Source organism: Neolamprologus multifasciatus, chromosome 3, assembly GCF_963576455.1.
Source record: "Neolamprologus multifasciatus chromosome 3, fNeoMul1.2, whole genome shotgun sequence".
Lineage (NCBI taxonomy): Eukaryota > Metazoa > Chordata > Actinopteri > Cichliformes > Cichlidae > Neolamprologus > Neolamprologus multifasciatus.
In genome coordinates, this window is record NC_140441.1 from 20,441,788 (window position 1) to 20,460,852 (window position 19,065).

The 19,065-nt window shown below is 42.4% G+C and overlaps 1 protein-coding gene across 5 annotated transcripts in view; it reads left to right on the forward strand.

Annotated features, from left to right (window-relative positions):
- arap2 (ArfGAP with RhoGAP domain, ankyrin repeat and PH domain 2) overlaps positions 1–19,065 on the forward strand; it is a 171,489-nt gene that overhangs the window by 18,974 nt on the left and 133,450 nt on the right. For all 5 annotated transcript variants that reach the window (XM_085136842.1, XM_085136832.1, XM_085136817.1 and 2 more), the window contains 2 exons: positions 694–763; positions 9,334–9,454. In XM_085136842.1, coding sequence (XP_084992968.1) covers positions 694–763; positions 9,334–9,454 — 191 coding nt within the window. The remainder of the gene's footprint in view (positions 1–693; positions 764–9,333; positions 9,455–19,065) is intronic.

Consider the following 19,065-nt stretch of genomic DNA (forward strand, 5'->3'; position numbering starts at 1 on the left):
CTGGAGGATATTTATATCCTCTTAAGATCAGTGCAGGTTTAGTGTATATACTGTTTTTTTACACCTCTGAAACCCAACATGCATCTCAAATGGCCAGAAAACTGCTCTCTAATAAATTTTGTACTCTCTGCTTCCCCATGTGTCTTCTATCTCGGATGATTGCTTAAAACCGATAAATGGTATTGAATACAGAAGCAGATCTATCTTTAATGCAGGGCACTATTGAAAGGAAAGGAAAAAGAAGATGGGAGATAACCTCGTAGCATTGAGATGCACGATATGTCTTATTTCAGTTCGTTCAGCTTTCCTGTCAAAAACTACATTTTCTTTTCCCCGTGTCTCCCTCGGTGCTACACGTTCCACTGTTGCTTGAAGCCACAGCTATCAGTCATTTGCTTCCTTTTTATATTCTCCTTCCTCACCTGATTAGCATAACTTTGGCAAACTGCCCTTGGGCTGTTGAATATTCAAACTGGAAGTGGCCATTTGTTTTGATTATGCTAATTGACAGCTGTTGAAACAACTCTTGACATTAATGAAACAATGACACTCTTGATGAAATATGAGTACCTGTACAGAGCGGATCACTGACTTGCTGTCCTGAGATTTGGGGATTTCGCTTGATTTCTTTTTTTGGTTAATTACTTTGTGAGTGTATCAAACATATTTCCACTTCTCTTTTTTTGTGTGCAGAAAATGTGTTTTTCAGAGGAGGTGGGTGAGATTTGATGGTGAGAGTTTGACCTACTACAACAACGACAAGGTAGGTAATGGGGGGAAATACGGCCTTAAACGTCTTGCTTTGCTGACACACCCTCCACCGTCACACTGGCAAAGTCTGCTTCATTCCTCTGTACTGCGAGCAGCTGAGCCAAGTTCCTAAGTGTTCCCTTCGTTCTCTCCGCCTTCTCATTGTCATCATTATTAGCTTGGCAGAGTAAAGAATGGGGGCAAGGACAGAGCGACATTACACCACGCATGATGGGCCAGCACTCTCTGTGCCCACCCAGCCATACAGTAAAGTACATTGATGTTGGCACCTGACCAGTTCTCTGGGAAAGAAAGATGGAGAGGGGAAGCCTTCCTCAGCATTTCTCTGTCCCTTTCTCTTCTCTCTCTCTTTCGTTTTATTCTCCCTACATCTTAAATTTCGCTTAGTATTGCCTAACTCATCTTCAGACGAAGAGAGAACTGCGTCAGGGTTTGGTGAGAGTTGTAAAAGATACTACAGAGGCTGCCGACATACATGCAAGCACTGTTTTTCTTCTGCATTCAGTCCCTTAAAACATTGACTGAATGCTGAATCATTTAATAGTTTTGATAAAATGCAACAGTGAATCAAACAATTTTTCCATCGACCTCCAATAATTTCTAAATGATACAAGTTCTGTGAACTGGCAGACTGAAGACCGTATTTATTGTCGCCGTTATGCTACATCTGTGAGGTAACCAGGCTCGTCAGTGGGTAGCGATGTGTTATATCTATGTCAGACCCATTTCTATCTTACCTTTTTTAGGAAATACGAAGAGATTTTCAAAGTAAGACATGTCTGAATTTAGATAAAGTAAAGAGCTAAACAAAATGTGGAAATATGACCAAGCTATAGATGGTAATGGTTAAAACAATTTTGAGGTTTGAGAGAAGCTTAATTATAGTAGTGCTGAAATCACGTTAAGTTCCAAATTGGAATCTAATCAACCGAAACCAATTTATTATTCCACATATAACTTTCTTACTTTGTGTTGATAGTTGGGGTGTGTAACCTTGATGTGTCCTCAGTCACTCAATACAATCTTGAAAAGTCTAAAGCACGGGTTCAATGAGCTGAACTTAGTTATGCGCAATATTAATTTTAACTCCTTCAAAGCTTATTGATGCGGCCCTCCACAGCAGTCCCAGTTTCTCATGTGTCCCCTTGGGAAACTCGATTGCCTACCTCTGGTCTAGAGGATAAATCAGAAGAGAAAACAACAAATGTATTTAAAACATAAAAACAGTATCAGTTTTTTCATTCGAGGGGTTGCAAAGCAGCTTTCAGACAACCAGCAACTGTAAGCAAGCTAGAGAAGCTTAAATGCCGTGCTCTGTATTGAAGTTTAAAATACACATAGGAGGGTATTGGGTGATATGGAAATGCATGAAATGAGCTGATCTGCAGTGCTTTAAATAAGCTTGACTTGAATTTTGTAACAATGCTAGAATTTTAAGCTCGAACTGATACTCAGTATGTTGTATGCTGTTTTTGATGTCATAAGGGAAATAAATGACACACAAAATTCAAGACAAATTCCACAAAAATATTTTATTATTAGCCATAGCTGCTAACTTATAATGCTAATTTAGTTGACAGTTAATGTTGGCTTTGAGTAATAGCTAATAATTTAACAGCTAACATATTAATGTTACCTGTTAAGTAAACAAACATTGATCTAGTGTTTGTTTACTAGATCAATAAATATGATAGCTGCTTTAAAGTTGTTAAAATGGGAGCTTTAGTGACTTCCAAATTCATCATAAAATGTTGTTTAGTTTTGTGAATATCCACTGCTGTTCATGTGTTCAGCTGCTAGTGGAGGGAGGGGCCGTGTGCCTGTCTGTCTACAGCGGTGCTGTGTGAAGTTGTGAGCAAGATTTATTTTTATTAATCTGAGAAGTGATTTCCCGAACTAAGTGTGAACTTAAAAAGGTAAGTATTCCTACATAAAGCTAAAACAGTTAGCTATCAAAGTATAACATCCTCTCAAGTCTCTATGCAAAATCTACATGCTCGCTTGTACCACAGTCAAGAAACTGTTATTGAGATTAAATATTTTCTGCATTCAGAATTTTTTTGTTGCAGTACATTGGATATGATTAAACACACACATCAGTTTGGGAACCTGGGAGCTGACTGATAGTGGAGCTTGATGGGAAAGGTAAACATTAAATCACGTATAGAAGGAGTTGTTGGATACATGGTTAGAGTATGTGGAATTTAGCACAGTCAAACTTTTTATTATACAAGTCTTTTAGTCTGACATAATGTGCTTTGCCATTATGGTCTCACTAATGACCACTGGATGTGTTTTGCAGTAGGAACAGGCACATTTACTGCGTGTGTGTGGATGTGTGTTTGAGCAGTGACCCCATATCCCCCTCCTAGGGCCAACTTGTTTTCGCTGCAGCAGCATTGCACAACATCACAATCAATGATGTGGGACCTGTCTGATGCCTGCTCGTTAATCACTTACTAATTATAGCTCTCCATGCTCTCTCGCTCCCTTTGCCTCTCTCTCTCTTTTTCCCCTCGTTTTCCCATTCCAATGCATATGTCGCTTTATTTATCAGGACACGCTCCATCAACAGCAGGGCGGGAATCGGCAGGGAGGCCAACGAGTCAGCACTTTATACTCTGTGTCACTGTCGGTGCAGGGATGACAGTCTCTGGAAAGATGAAAGTTTGCTTTAGTGTGTGTGTGTGTGTGTTGTGTGACCGAGCATTGTTGTTTAGACTTTTAAAAGTATAAAAAGACTTCTAAAGTCCTGCCAGTGTGACTCTCCCCTGTGAGACAGTAGAGGACTTCATCATGTTTTGGGTGAATGGAAAGGTTGAGTACAATGTCTCTGTCATCCTTGCTTTGTGCGGCCAGCTGAGGCCCTGCACCACCCAGCATACCACCCACTGCCACCTCCAGAGGGTTAGCACGGGGGTAGAAGAACATTAAAAGGAAGTCTCTCAGCACTGGTTTATGTCAGAAACTGAACTATGAGTTGGTGGCTTTCTTTCCCTCGCTGTGGTGAGACGTGTATTCTTGTGACTACAAAAAAAAAATGCTGTACTCCTCAAGCTACATAACCTTTTTGTTGTCTTCCTGATGTGGGGGTTCACAGCTCATCTCAGAGGAGTTGTACTCATTACAAGATTATGCCAGTCAGAGAGATCTGAGGCAAGAGTAAATACAAGAACAAAAACAAGCAATTTTGAGAACTGTTTTCAAAGGAAAGCGATTTAAGCATGCTAGGCACCAGTTAGAGATAATTTGCAGGCTAAATTAACCTATAAACATTAAAAAGTTAAAGCAAGAAATAAAGTTAAGCTAGACTTGGTTTACATTGAATTTTTAGGCTCATATTAGTCAGTGAAATTGTGTCTAATTAGGTAAAACTTAATATACAGTTTATAGTCAGTAGTTTAGTGATGCTAACCGTGCTAACATGTTTACTGTGCTAATCAAATATTGACTAGATTATGTGAGATTATGCTAATTAAACAAGCTGAAACATTACATTCTTTCTATTATGAATTAAACATGTCCTTCATGAGCAGTAAAAAGTGTTTGAACACTACCAGTATTTTGTGGTGGTTAATTGCAGCTAATGCTACAAAGCTACACTGCTAACTGACCAAGTATCTCACTGGTCTCCAGGCCTGTGTAACGCAAGCCTAGATGCCAGTTGACAATACTGTGGCAACTACCGGTTGTATGGGGGGAAAAATGTGTATTTCCCTACTAGTTGGTGAATGAATGCTTGGTGCTCAGTGAAATTGCTCACAAAGCGGAAAACGTTGCAGCTGCAGCAGTTGCTCATCGGTTACGTGGAGGAGCCTGACTTCTTTGCAAACACACACTAACCACTAGCCAAGTGACAGTGAAACTGAGAAGTGTGAAACGAACTGGACACAGAGATAATTCACTTTCAAAGTAATGTTGACTGAAGCAGTAGAACACAACTTTTACTTTAAACGATCTCACGTCACAGTTTTGTTTTTTTTCACATTCTACTCACAATATTACCAAAGCAAGGAGGTTTATTTATTTTCTTCTTTTGAGATCAATCTGACCTAGCCATCACAAGCAGCCCCTTGCTAACTGGTTAGAGACTATACAGTTTTTGCTGATAAGTCTTTAGGCCTGTGTCTCTGAAGCCTTAGCAAATGATAATGTCTATAAAAGATTTACACCTGGAGCATTGGGTAATGAAACAAAAAAAAATATTTTATTGCATTAGTAAGTGTGTGAGTCGAAGTTTATTATAAAATTTTGACCTGATGAGGCCATCAGATAAATCTTCTTTTTTTAGTTGAAATGAAAGCGGTTTGCCCTTTTGAGTCATATCTCAAAAGACAGAAGCAAAAAACAGACTTCTGCAGTCTGCGCTGAGCTTCAGTTTGGACTCTTAGATTGAGTCAATACTGATATGAGTATGTTTTTATTTCTTTATCACGTTCAGTCTCTAGCACTCGTACACAAAAACAAAAATGCCTACACGCTAAAACATTCCCATGCTTGTTCTCTTTGCCAAACTTTCCAACACCCAAAAAGCTCTTTTTTTTTTTTGTAGCTGAAAACCCCCCTGGGATCTGTCAGCACCAGACAGAACTAATCGCACTTAATCGCAGTCGCAACTTGAAGGTCTCTGGCCACGATGATGTCATCATAGGGGTAACGGAGGTGGCGTGGGAGAGTAGCGAGATCCGCAGTCTCACTTCTCTCTCTGTGCAGCATTGTATCCAATCTGTCTGATCAATCACGCCTTTCGCCTGATTTCGTCAACAGTGGGATTGACTTGGGAGAAAGCTGTGGGCCTGAGATGTAGTCTCCGGGGTCCCTATATTGGTGTCGTGTGTGTGTGCGTGCATGAAGACAGTCCAAAGCCTGGCTTCGGGGGAGTGAGAGGAGGAAGTGGAGGAGGATGGCTGCGAGGGATGAAGAGATGAGAGGCTGGGGTGGGGGATGAAGCTGGATAGAAGGCCAAAGGGGAGATGAGGTTTTAGGACAGGGGATCAGTCTTTCAGTGTGTCTGTCTGTCTGTCTGCGTGTTAGTCAGTCTGATGTGGAAAAGCTCTCTTGCAAGCCTGAAAGCTTCTCTACTTACTATCTCCAGTATCATCCTAAGATGCCTGCTCTGATGCTGAGTCTTTCCTTTTTTCACTGTGAGTGTGTGTGTGTGTGTGTGTGTGTGTGTATGCATCCTTAAAATGGCTTTTATTTTGACTCCCAGGACCCTGATCAAGTGCCCTAATGCAGTCAAGTTCAGTAATTATTAACATACCTTTAGCTGCTCACATTAATGGCTTTTATGTTTTAACATGTTTATAGTGAAAGCGATCTATTACCTAAATTTCTAGATTTCCTCAGATCTTTCAAGTTTTTTTTAATCATCTGTCAGCTTCATGTTTTTATTTTATGATCTGCAAAATAAGCGTTTTGATTCATTTTTCTCACTAGTTTTGTTTTTTAGTCTCAGCAGGCAGTGAGCTCTAAGGAAAAAAAAAATCCAAACCCCAGTGTACACATCCTGCCCGGCACCACATGTCAGACAAAGTTGGTGATTAGCCGATGCCACTCGCTAACGTAGGGAAGCATTTGGCAAATAAACAGCCTGATATTTTGCTCAGCGGTGGGTGATGGAGGACGCCGAGCAACTTAAATCCATCAAATGGACAAAAACACAGCCTGAAATAAATACTGTTAAACGGATTCTGTCTGTCAGCAGTAGGGAGACGATGGTATTAGTGTTTGCTGTTTCTATTCACAGTCTGTTCTGCTGTCCCCGTGAGAGGGAGGGGAGGGAAAAACAGCTTAACCTCTAAACTAACACTTGGAAGGGAACCAGACTTTGGTTAAAAATGCGGATTATAATTTGACTCCATTAGGACTTTAAAGTCTAAATCTTTTATTCTGGTCTGATCCTCAGACAACAGATATGAGAGATATGAATGATCTCACAACTTCACTGTTCACAGTTAGGTATAAATTATTTGGTTTTTACATGTTTAAAAAACAGAAAACACAGACGCCATCGACTTCTAAATACTGCAGGCAGCTTGCTGATCGTGGATGCTTTTCCCGGGAGGTGCAATTTTTCCCTCCAGCCAGTTGGTGTCCTCATGCCTCCACTGAAAATCTGAGCGTTTGAGATGCCAGAACCTTAACTCCATGCTGGTGGTAAAACCTCCTCCATCCTTTTTCTTTTCTTTTCTTTTTTTTTTTTAACCCTCCTCCCTGTTTTTTTTTCTTTCTTTTTTTTCTTTTTCTTCTCTCCACACGGTGCCTCTATTATTGTAGGCTTTAGCTCCATTGCTCTGCCTTAATTGTTTCCTGAAGTTTACCAGGTTGTTTTTGAAAAGAACAGAGTTATCCATGCAGGATAGGCAGTTCCTCGCACAAAAAAGGAGAGGTAGTACCGACACCGCCCTGCAAAATGACATGGGGTGACAAACCCTATGGAGAACCAAATGAGAGGCCCTCCCTAGGGTTTGTATGGCTAAGAATGAGCAGCTGAAGTTGGAGTGGGGAGAGGTCATAGGGAGGGGAGGTGAGTGTGGAGTAGATCTTTTGGCAGACGGAGGTGAGTCAGGTGTGTCGGCTATTGGAGAAAGAGAGATAGTTAGGCCTCATTGCTTCCTTGGCAGCCAGTCCCCTCGAGATCAGCCTCAAAAACCTTCACGTGCATGCGGGCGGGCAGCTGCCGCTCCGGCGCATGGCGTCATCTCAACGCCGACCGCTGCTTCCCGTCACATCGCACGTCTCCGCTGACTCTGCTGGGAGAGTATTTACAGATGCACAACTTGCAATTAAACAAGTCTCTCCTGCGTGACCCCAAAACTGGAATTAAAACAATTAATTAACCCATGCCGGGGTATAATTATCCGTGCGCAGCTGCCGAGCTAATTCATCCACGCGCGCTCTTACTTTCTCCTTTCCTCACCTTCCTTTAACTTCTGGCTAAATTTAGAGAGGGAAAGAGGGAGATATTGGTGTGAAACTCCCGGGGAGAGGAACGCACACGGCTGCCTGTCGGTAATTAGGTTGAGCCACTTCTTGCCATTGTTAACATCCTGCTTTAATATGAGAAGGACCCCTTCTTGACCCTCTTAGGCGTCTTCATTTCTACATGATGTCTCTCTTTTTCCCACGCGCCTCTTCTCCTCTCTTTGTCCTCCCTCTTCTCCGTTTCTTTTTCTTTCTGATCATGGATTTATCCCTTCCCCTCTGTTTTTTTCCCTTCCCCTCCTTACTTCTTTTTTCTGATTGTATCACACAACGCTCTTACCATTTTCTTTCCCTTACTTCTCTCCTTGGCCTTTCACCCAAACCTAATTTATCTCCTTTTTTTTTCCCACCATCCATCCATCCCTCCCACTCAGCTCTGCTCTCCTTAACTGACTGTGCCGGCTGGTATATTTTTGGCTGCGTGGTCTCTAGAAATAGGTTTTTGTGGATGGCAAGGTCACTGGTTTAATTAATAATGACAAGAGGGAGTCAAAAGTTCACATCCTCTTTTTATTTTATTTCTCATTTTGTCTTCCCCACACCCTCTTCCCTCTTTCATCCATCCATCCTTTCTTCCTTCGCTTACTCGGCACACTCTGCATGTGACTGTGGGATAGAAGCACGGTGTTGTGCGTGGCAGACACAAACTGTTACAGTTTATGAATACTGAATTACTTATTATTATTACTGAATACTGATGGTGATGCTGTCTGTCCTTGATTCTTCAGTAGTCATAATATTAAGTTTGGGGTTTTTTTCTCCTTTTTTGTCCATTCTGTCTCGTTTCCCATTCATGATGACCCAGTACTGTAATTGCCATTGTCGAGGGAGACTGTAAAGAGGGTCACGAAGCCTCCAGTGCAACATCCTCCTTATTTGGATGCCTCCACTAGAGCTGCTTGGGAGGAGGGGGGGTAATGAAACAAAGCACACAACCAAGTCCCGCTTTACCCACTCACTTCCTGTGCTGAATCCCCAGTACACGTGTGCATGTCTCTTTTTAAATTTAAAAGTTTGTTTTCAGCTCGTAGATTTGTTTCACGAACTCCCAGATGACGTCTCGCCGCGTGCGCTCGCGTTCTTTAATGTAGCGCAGTCCACTTTTTTTTCGTTTGGGCATCGTTTCCTGCTTTTGAAATTCTGCACATTTCCAGTTTCCAATTCGAGGTCGGAGGTCGCGTCGATGCAAATTCGTCCCGCCTCTCGGAGCAGCGCGATTCACGCGCTCCTTGTCCGAGAGCGTTTGTGCCATTTGTCAAAGTTATTGCTGGACACGGAACAGGGTTGCTTCATTTCTGCAGATAAAGCTGACGGCCTACTGATAAGATGTTTCTGTGGTTTCATGACGACGTCTGTTAGTGCTGTTTGAAATTGAATGCGGTCCTAACAGAGAGTAATACGACTCAGGAATTTCACGTCTATTGATACAAACAATGCGCCAGAAAATAATAACTATGGGCCTACAGATGCAGATAATAGGAATAAGCAGCAGTTGAATAACATTATTAACATGCGTGAAGCGGCGTGTGTCTGCTTCTGTTTATTCGCTGTGTGTGTGTGTCCTCCTCTGTTTAGGAGATGTACTCCAAAGGGATGATTCTGGCCAGCGCTATCAGGCAGGTGCGAGGACTGGGTGACAACAAGTTTGAGGTAGTCACCTCCCTGCGGACTTTCATATTCCGAGCTGAGAGAGAAGGTACAACAAGTGCTTCCTTTTCCTCTTTGTTCTGTGGTTTTGCATTCAGCTATGAGCCACACGTGCCGTTCTTTCTGTTTGTCACTCTGACCGGCTGATTCCCCGTCTAGCCTTGTTTTTCCTCCCTCGCTCGCCCCTGTTTCCCCGCCTTTCCCCCTCCCTTCCTGTTTGTCTCTTTCTTCTCCTACCTTGCCATCTGAATATCTGAATGCCTCCGTGACAATTGTCTGTCTCACCTCCTTTTCCTCTATTTTCTCTCTCTTCCTTCTCTAACACGCTCTCTCTCTGCAGTTTCTTTCTCCTCATACTCATTTTCAGTTTTATTAGGCTCATTTGTATGACCGTGAATCCTTTTGCAAAGCACCCCTGTGTAAAGAAATGGTTGTATACATTTATTTTCAGTCTTTGAAGACAGATATGAAAGGATCAAGATCCATTTAATGTCTGTGAGTTAGGTACAGCGATGTGGCGTTTAGCCTCGCCTAGCATGAAGATTAATGCTGCGTTCCAGTTGCCTCGCAAGTCGGATGTTGGGACTGGGAGTGACACCACTGCCGAGGTGAGCTTTTTCCAGTGGTAAAATTGGAAAAGCAAGGAAAAATGGGATTTGTTTTGCTCCTTAGCAACGTAGAGCCATTCATGTGTCACTAGAAAACCAGCACAGTGCTTGGTTTTTGTTTCTTGTGCTTAAAAACATCACTGCTGCCTCTTCATGGACAGAGCACAGTCAGTGCTCTGGATACATCTTATTTAGCAAGTCACAAATACATAACAGTGGCTGTACAAACTGCAAGTTTGACAGTATGTGTGCACTGGATTGGATTGTGAAGTCGGGATTGGTGGGACTGCTCGGAAATCCAACCTGAGGGGGTGTTCCAGTTGAAAATTCTGACTGGGATCTTGCAAGTGCATAATTTTGAAGACCAAGATCAATAGTTAGTGATTAAAAATTCATATATTGCTGGAGACAAATTGATTTCTGTAACATTTGTTATATTGAGTTCTTTACTTACTCATTTAAACTGAGTCTGCTCAGATCAGCTGTCGTGTTTCTGGTGTTCCAAACACGTGTAGCCAACTGGGAAACTGCAGAGCGCCCCTGGTGGACGAACTTTCTCCTTTGGATTTTTAATTTCTAAACTTCCTAAACTTTCATTTATTGGCCTTTTTGCTAATTCACATATATTGGGGAATAGTAAAATTGGCCAATATATCAGCGCCGCTCGAGTTTACTGTAGCAGAACGGCTGGTGAAAATTACTGAAGGGGATTCTGCTCTAAATTTATACTTAGTGTTAGTATGTGTAGGCTGATTAAAGCCATGTTTACAACTTGTGATCACTGGGCCACAGAGAGGGAAAATGTCAGCATTGTAGCTGAACTTTAAGTGCAAAAGATGTTGCGTGCCATCTGTGACAACAGATATTGATATATAGATATATATAGGACCTGCGGCGGGTTGCAAGGTGGCTTGGAGAAAAAAAAGCAGTGTTATTATTGGCACCTTTTTTGAGATTTTCTATTTGATTGCTTATAAGTGTGTTAAAGTTTCCATGTTAGTGAGTCTGCTGCAGTTGTGCTTCAAGTGATGGAAATGTTATCATCAGAGGGTGACGAGTGTTTCGTGATCGCTTGTACCCGATTGTGGAGACTTTACGTTACAATACAGCTACTAGAACTATAGCAGGAGTGACTGCTTGGATGTGGAGTCTCCGTGTAAACACCACTTTAGAAGGGAATCAGCTGATGTCTTCTGTCACTGACGTAAACCAATCTTTGGGGATTGGGACTTGGTTTGGTTGAGCTACCATTACGCTTGAAAATGTGTTATTTTCTGTCCAGTTGAATAAATGAAAATTATGATCTGCCGATGAATAGGGATGGGTATCGTTTAGGTTTTATCCGATACCGGTGCCAAACCGGTACTTTTGAAACGGTGCCGGTGCTTAAACGGTGCTCAAACCGGTGCTTAAAGAATGAAGAACACAAAATTGGTCCAAAAACCTCTCATGTTCAGCTGTTTTTTTGTAAAAAGATAACAATGTTAACCTTTTCTGCAGCTATGGGGCATATATGGTATCATTCTTGGCTGGAAGCAGTGCTTAAACAATGGAAAAAACACAAACTTTGTCCAAAAACCTCTCATGTTTAACTGTTTTCCACTTTTTCTTTGGTCATTTTAGCCTTTTTGGCCAGCGTGAAGGGAGTATCTGCCATCAAACAAGACGACAGCTGCATGTAGCTATGATGATGTTTGCTAGTTCACCTTATATGCATTAATGTAATAACGTGGTTAGCCTACTCAACGTAAATTACACACGAACAACATTAAGCTACTCACGCAGAGAAGAACGGCTGCTGCTGCCATCATCATCCTCATCATTTCTGCTACACTGGCAGGGCTAGGGGCCAGGACTCTCCTCTTCGGGTTTTTGGGGGATGTTGCAAACTCAGGTCCGATAACAGGCACCACACCCGCAGTAGATGTGCACGGTGTGAGGTCTCGCAGCAAGCTATCAAAAACGGCGCATTTCTCGGCTTTAAAAAAAAAAACGCAATGCGTCGCCAGGTGTTTCATCAGATTTGAGGTGTTTCCTCCTTTGACAGTATCACAGTATCAGCTTAAAGCAGTTGTTGCAGGCTGCTGAGTTTGCATCTTTTGCTGTGAAGTACAGCCAGACTTTTGACCGCTTCGCCTTGGGCATTTTTAATCTGTAGCTCTGCTCTAAAAGAACGTACGTACCTGGACCCACCTACTATCCTCGGAAACGTAAAATGATTGGCTAGAATCTAAAGTGTATCACAGCTCAGGAAAAAAAAAGCACCGAAATGTGCGCTGCTTTTCGGTCTGGTTACTACCGTTTATGCCAGAACCGGTGCGATACCGGTACCCATCCCTAATCCGATGAGTGTGCATGTGGTTTTTAAAGAGGTCAGTATTGCAGGAATTCTGCTTAAATAACATCTTTCCTCCCTCTACTCTTCATCTTACTGTCACACACAAAACGCCGCACGAGTTGTCTCTGCTTATCGTCTTTGAGGTGGAAGCTTTGTCTGTGTCGGCCTTAATGAGAGGGGAAGGAGACACTTTCTGCTCCTCACCTCCCGCCTGCTTGATGGCAGTCTATTAGGCAGCGCAGGTCAGACAGCTCATTCACTAAATGAGGGTCTGTTTCTGGGGTCAGATGCTGGCTGCCCTTTGATTCATGGGAATAAGTTAGATTGCAGAAATCAAGCTCTGCGTGGTTATGGCATTGAGTGGTACAGTGTAAATACGTGAGAGCAGGTAGAACTGAAAGATCTTAATCGACCGGGTCACCGAGACCTCAGCGCGTGTTTGTGACACGCTGACATCTGAGACAAGAATAGAAACCTCAATATTTGACTTGCTAATAGTCATTATTGAGGATCACCTTATTGCTCTCCCATATGGAAAAGAAATAGTAAAAACTTATATGACTTAACTCATGAAAGTGGCCACTTTCATGAGTAAATCATATAAGGCTTACATGATTTACTCATGAAAGTGGCTACTTTCTCATTACTTTCATATATTGTTTTAGTAAGTATCCAAAACATACAAGTTTCATTATATAATTTTTCAATGGATCTTATATCTGTTTTTACTCTTGTATGCTTTTCATACAAGTTTCACACAAGACAGATACAAACTTTATAAGATTTATATATATCTTTTCCATATGGGCTTGAAGAGCTCTACTGGTCTTTTAATGGCAGCATAATACTGGAGCAGACATTAAGCATCAGGCCTTGCACAAAATCTAACTTTTACTCTGGTATTCTGTCAGTTTAATGGTGACCAAGGCATAGGAATAACAAGTACTACATACAGTTATTCATTAATGGAAACCCGTATTGAAACATTTAATTGATAATTATTTATGTAAAGAAGCATTTCATTTTAAGTCTGAGCAGAAATTGTAAAAACACCCAGCATTCGTGAGGATCCATGTAAAATGTCAGCTGAAGATGATAAAGGGACTTAATGGGACAGAAATGAACATCTCCCGTTATTTGCTCTTTAACCAAAACGCATACAAATCATTGTGAGTACGTGCAGATAATAAGTGAAGAAGGTCATTCCTTTAGAAAACACGACAGGTTGGGAGGACTTTTAAAAAGCTAAAACCTTTCGATGGTTCCCAAAGGGTTTGTACTTGACACCATTCTTGTCGAGAAGAGCGTCATTTGTGAAGTCTCAGCACTCAAAGCCGTACTAATCAGTGCTTGTATGGAATTAATTAGCACCAAACACTTTTGTAAAATGTTTTACTGTCTCAACTAAGCGTTTTAGCCTCTTTCAGCTAATTGTTTTTTTTGTCTTGCAGTGTGCGGTTTTCCCGTTCAGCAGCTAAAGAGAAAAAGATTGTGTAGGGATGCAAATGTAGCTTGATTTAGACGCAAAATTGCCAAAGTTGATGATGCTGGTTTGTGTTTCTTCATTTTATTTAGGTTTATCCTCATTCTCCAAAATGTACCAGAGGAAACAAAGAAATGTTCATTTTGAAGAATAACCTTTGAATATTAGCCAGTGAAGACCTGATGTAACAAAAAGAGGTAACCATCAACTACTGCCATGGAGAAAAGTCATTAAGGATGCGGACAGGAACAGACAAGAAGGCTGATTTTGGCCAGTACTGTTTTTTGTTTGATATACGGGTGCATTTTCAGCAAAGCTGAGCAAAAATAAAGTGAAGTATTAGTGTTTCATTATCACCTTCACAGGAGCAAACTGGAGTACCCGGACAAAACCAAACAGACGTGGGAAAAATATGCAAACTCCCTGGGTAGACGGTAGATTCGAACCCAGGACTTTCTTGCTGTGAGGCTTCAATACTAACTGCTGCTCTACTGTGTTACCAGAATATTTGATAAGTTAAATACAGCAAAAATGGTTGTAAATATGTATGTGATCAGCCGCTTGTTGTGTTTGTGGCCTTTCAAACAGTTGTTGCCAGTTGTGGTGGACAAATTATGAAACATCTAGGCTCATGGTGGAAGGGTGTAACTTTTTAAGATTACATCTATGGGCTGTTATAAAGGCAGATACCGAGAGATTGGCAAATATTGACCAATAACATTGACCTGCCGATAAATTGGTCGGCTTCTAGAAGAATACAGCTTCACTCTCTGTTCCCCAGTCAGTTGACCTTAGCGAAATTAGCCACACAACACGCCACAAAGGACTAAAAGCGTGTGTGCATGACACTTAAAGTGTGTACCGGCTAGCTAGCTAGGTGGAGAGCTTCTTAGCGTCTCTTCTTAGGGAGAGCTTCTTCGTTACTCTTTGAGGTTGTGGCCCATCAGTTATGTTACATCATCCCATTTTGGTAACAAAGGATTTCAGTTATATTGTGCACAGATGCACAAATGTTTGAGAACTAAAGTGAAATGTATGGAAGCTCAAACAGGAGCCATTTTACACTATGCATATACGAGATATGAATAGTGCTGGCTGCTTTGTGGCTTCCACCGAAAAAAGATTTGCATCCAGTCTCGGGATTTTTTTTGTTTTTGCTTCACCTCTAGCTCATAAAAAAACAACAACTTGCCCTTCAAAAACTTTTTTCATCTTTTCCCCCCACTCTGAGGACCAAGGGTGAACGACAACCCCTCCCCTCTCTGTTGATTCAGCGCATCATCATATCGATGACTGCTAGCTTTTTTTCTTTTCTTTTGTTTGGTCCGTTTATGAGTCGCGGGTCCTCGATGGCATCATTTATCAGGCTGTCTGATCGTCATACGTCACGCTCAGTCGTCTTGACAAGAGCTGGGAAGGGGAGAAGGCTGTCTGATTTGGAGGTGGCCTCTGACCGCTTGGGAACAGTCGGATGGCTCTCGCGAAGGTGGCGCCTGCCATCAAGAGACGAGTCTGTGAGGAGAAATGAGAGAGAGGGAGAAAGGAGGATAAAACTTGGCCTCATCACCTCATGCATCTTTAAACAGGCCCACTCGCCTTGTGGCGGAGAGTCATCAATCTTTGGGGAAACACATGAAAAAGAAGGAGACACGAGCAGAAAGAGGGAAAGAGAAGGAGTTGGTTAGTGAAGTGAAGTTAAGGAGCTGCTGGGCCGATGCAGGTGGGGGGCGAGAGCGGGGAGAAAATGATGGAGTGATGATCGGAGGAGTGTGCGAGAGTGGTTAAAGGCATCCAAAAGGCATAGAAGAAGAGCAACAAGGGGAAGAAAGGGATTAGGCGAGGAAGTGGCAGGAGTGGATAGTGCAAGAAGCAGACATGCAATCTCGATATTTAAAAAAAAAAGGAACAGAGAAGTAAAGGCGGAGACGGCAGGGAGTGATGAAAAGGGCAGAGTGAAGATGGAGAGAGGGAAAATGAGGAGTGAGAAGTGAGTGAATAATTGAAGGCCACCGGAGAGAGTGTGCACACAGCTGTCGGCTGATTCCCCACTTGGTCCGCAGGTGGCCCCTTCCCTTAGGTACTGTCAGCTTGAGAGAGGAAAGATGGAAGGAGGAAGGAAGGCAGGCAGGGGGAGAAAAAAGGAGGTTGGGAAGGAGTGATGCACAGAGCGGTGGCAGCGGTGGGGGAGAAGAAAGTGCGGCGAGGAATGATGGAAAACAGACAGGACAGAAAGGGGGAATGTTGGAGATGTGCGGAGGGGTTGCAGACAAATGCGCTACAAGACAGGAGATGACATTTATTGTGTTTAAAATAAAAAAAAAAAAGGTTGATGATTTGTATTCTGATGCTTTGGCAATTGCCTTTCCACAAGCCTGCTCGTAACACATGTTGGTTCTGCTCGAGATGACAGGAAAGACGTTCGGAGAGGTGTAGAGAATGAGTAAGGAAGAGCAGAGGAGTGGTTGGGAGCAGCCCAGAGACAAAATGATGGCAGAATTATAAACTCAGAAGGACCTGCAGTGAGACTTAAGTTTTGTACATGTTTGTACATGTTTCACTTCACATTATTTCATACTTCACTGCTACAGTGGTTGGGTTTTGGAGTGCTTTTTCCTCTAAGCTAAATCAGGTGAATGCTAGTCCAGCGTTCACTCTCTTTAGCTGGACGTCTTTCCTTTATTGAAAGCCAGAAGGCCCGCCTATAAACTCTATGGGATCTTCGCAGAGACACAGATGCCTTTGTGTTAACCCATGAATATTATAAGGCTAATAGTTTTGTCACAGAATAAAATAAAAGTATGTGTAAATAGACTGCTTAGAAAAGCTGTTGTCGCAGTAAACCACATAGCAAGCCGTTCCATTTGTGAAATAACTGCCTTAAAAATGTTTTCAAAGTTATAAAGGCCACAGTTACTGCAGGGACTTTGAGTTAAGGCACTCAAGTTATCTGATGTAACACCTAGCAGAGATGTCACCTCAAAGTGATAAGTTTAAGCCTCGCTACATTTTGAGATGTATGAAGTGAGATGTATGAAAATTCACCCCCGTACGGCTATAAAAGTCCATGCATAAAATTAGCTACAGATCACAGAGTGTAAAATACATAAACATTTTAGTCTTTAACTTGGGCCTTCTGACAAAGTGTGTGGGGGCTGACAGTCTGTCAGATCTTGATAGTATGTGCTGTTTTAAAAAACATTGTTTCAGTCTTTGTGGTCTTAAAGGACACTGTCAACAACAATACTCAGGTAGACTGTGGTGTTTAAGTGATGCTTAGTTGGTATAATGGGGCCCAAAGTGTTCCAAGAAAATGCCTTCTACACCATTACACCAACAGCAGCTTGACATTTTGATACTTAACCGACATTCTGAGTGTTGCAGCAAAGGTTAAGAGTCATCAGAGCGATTTTGGGGAACCTGTGGGATTTTAGCCTCAGCTTCCTGCTCTTAGCTGACAAGAGTGGTACCCAGTGTGGCCTTTGTTCAGAGATGCTCTTCTGCATACGTCAGCTGTAGTTTGAAGCAGTCTGATCATTCTCCTCTGACCTCTGACATTCAATTCAATTCAATTCAGTATCAGTAACTATTTATATAGTGCCAAATCACAACAATAGTTGCCTCAAGACACTTTATATTGTAAGGTAGACCCTACAATAGTACATATAGAGAAAAAACCCAACAATCATATGATCCCTATGAGCAAGCACTTTGGCAACAGTGGGAAGGAAAAACTCCCTTTTAACAGGAAGAAACCTCCGGCAGAACCAGGCTCAGGGAGGGGCGGCCATCTGCGGACCGGTTGGGGTGAGAGAAGGAAGACAGGATAAAGACATGCTGTGGAAGAGAGACAGAGATTAATAGCATCAGCAAGACATTTTCATGGATAAAACTGCTGTCCACTGGAAGTTTTCTCTTGTCCAGACTAATCTCTATGAACTCTAGAGATGGCTGTGTGGGGAAAATCCCAGCAGATCATTGCTTTCTCGGACCGAACATCCACGCCACATTCAAAGTCACTTAAATCAGTTTGAACTGAATGTCACATAATTCAGAATGTACAAAATTCACAGTTTGGATACGTTTGCCAGAAATTTGATTCTGATGAACATAAACAGTTTTTACTGAGGATGAATATGAGTGTAAGCTGTAATTTGTGGCAAATGTGTAGATTAAACACTAAATAATAATAGAAATGTTTTGTTCAGTGTTGGTGAGTTTGGGCACTGAGATGATTGAAAGGAGAGAAACAGAAAATGGCCACAGTCCCTCAGCTTTGTGTATCTTTTATTATTTGTTTTCCTCCCCTTTTGTTTTGTATCCCTGCTGATGGAGACCGCGTGGGCAGCTTCTAAGATCTCTTTTGAGCGCTGAGTGGACCTAGCTCTCATCTCATCCACTTTCGCTGAGGATTATCTGCCTCTCCCCTCGTCTCTCTCCACGAAAAGTCGAATATTCTTTCAAATAGATGGCCTTGCATATATCCCTTAATAAGCACTAGTTTTGGCCGCTGGATTTTTAGTGGCTGGCAGTTGTTCTGTGCATGCAGAGGTGATGCCGTGTTTGTGCACTGAGCAAAAAATCATTGTGAGGTTCTTGTGCGAGGCAAATATTAACATACACAAATCCTAACATGCAAGGCGTACAGGCACGCCACCGTTACTTACACCTTCCTCCTCTCCTACCATCCCTCCTGCGCTCAGATTGACAGCTTGGGCGAGGAGGCCAGCGGAGAGTGGAGGGAAGGAGGAAGGAGCCCCCCCCCCATCTGAATAAATGAACAGGCAAATAAGTGAGAGCAGGACAGGTAATGGAAGTCAGAAAGCAAGATGGGAAGGGAACAGTAAAGCCAAGTGATGTAAAGGGCGGTCAATAATTGAGCAGGCCTTTTATTATTGATACCAGCTCTTTGTGAATTCATAAGAGTCTGAGGGTGGGGCTGAGCTGGGATTGGTACCGGGCAGCAGATACAGTATTTCGGTGCTCGAGTGGGGGGCGGTTAAGGTTGTCGACGATGAGGACGCCCAGAGACCTCAGAGGGTATGTTTGCATGCAAATTCAAGGAGAGACACGTCCACAAAGGCTGCAAGAGGGTCAGAAGGTCACAGTCGAGAAGATGATTAAGGTCAATTTATGACGGTGACAGGTTGACGGTGACCAAAAAATGATTGACGGGTCCCTTCCTGTGTGTGTGGAGGACACGCCGACAGGTTGCTCTGGGGGGTGACGCAGCT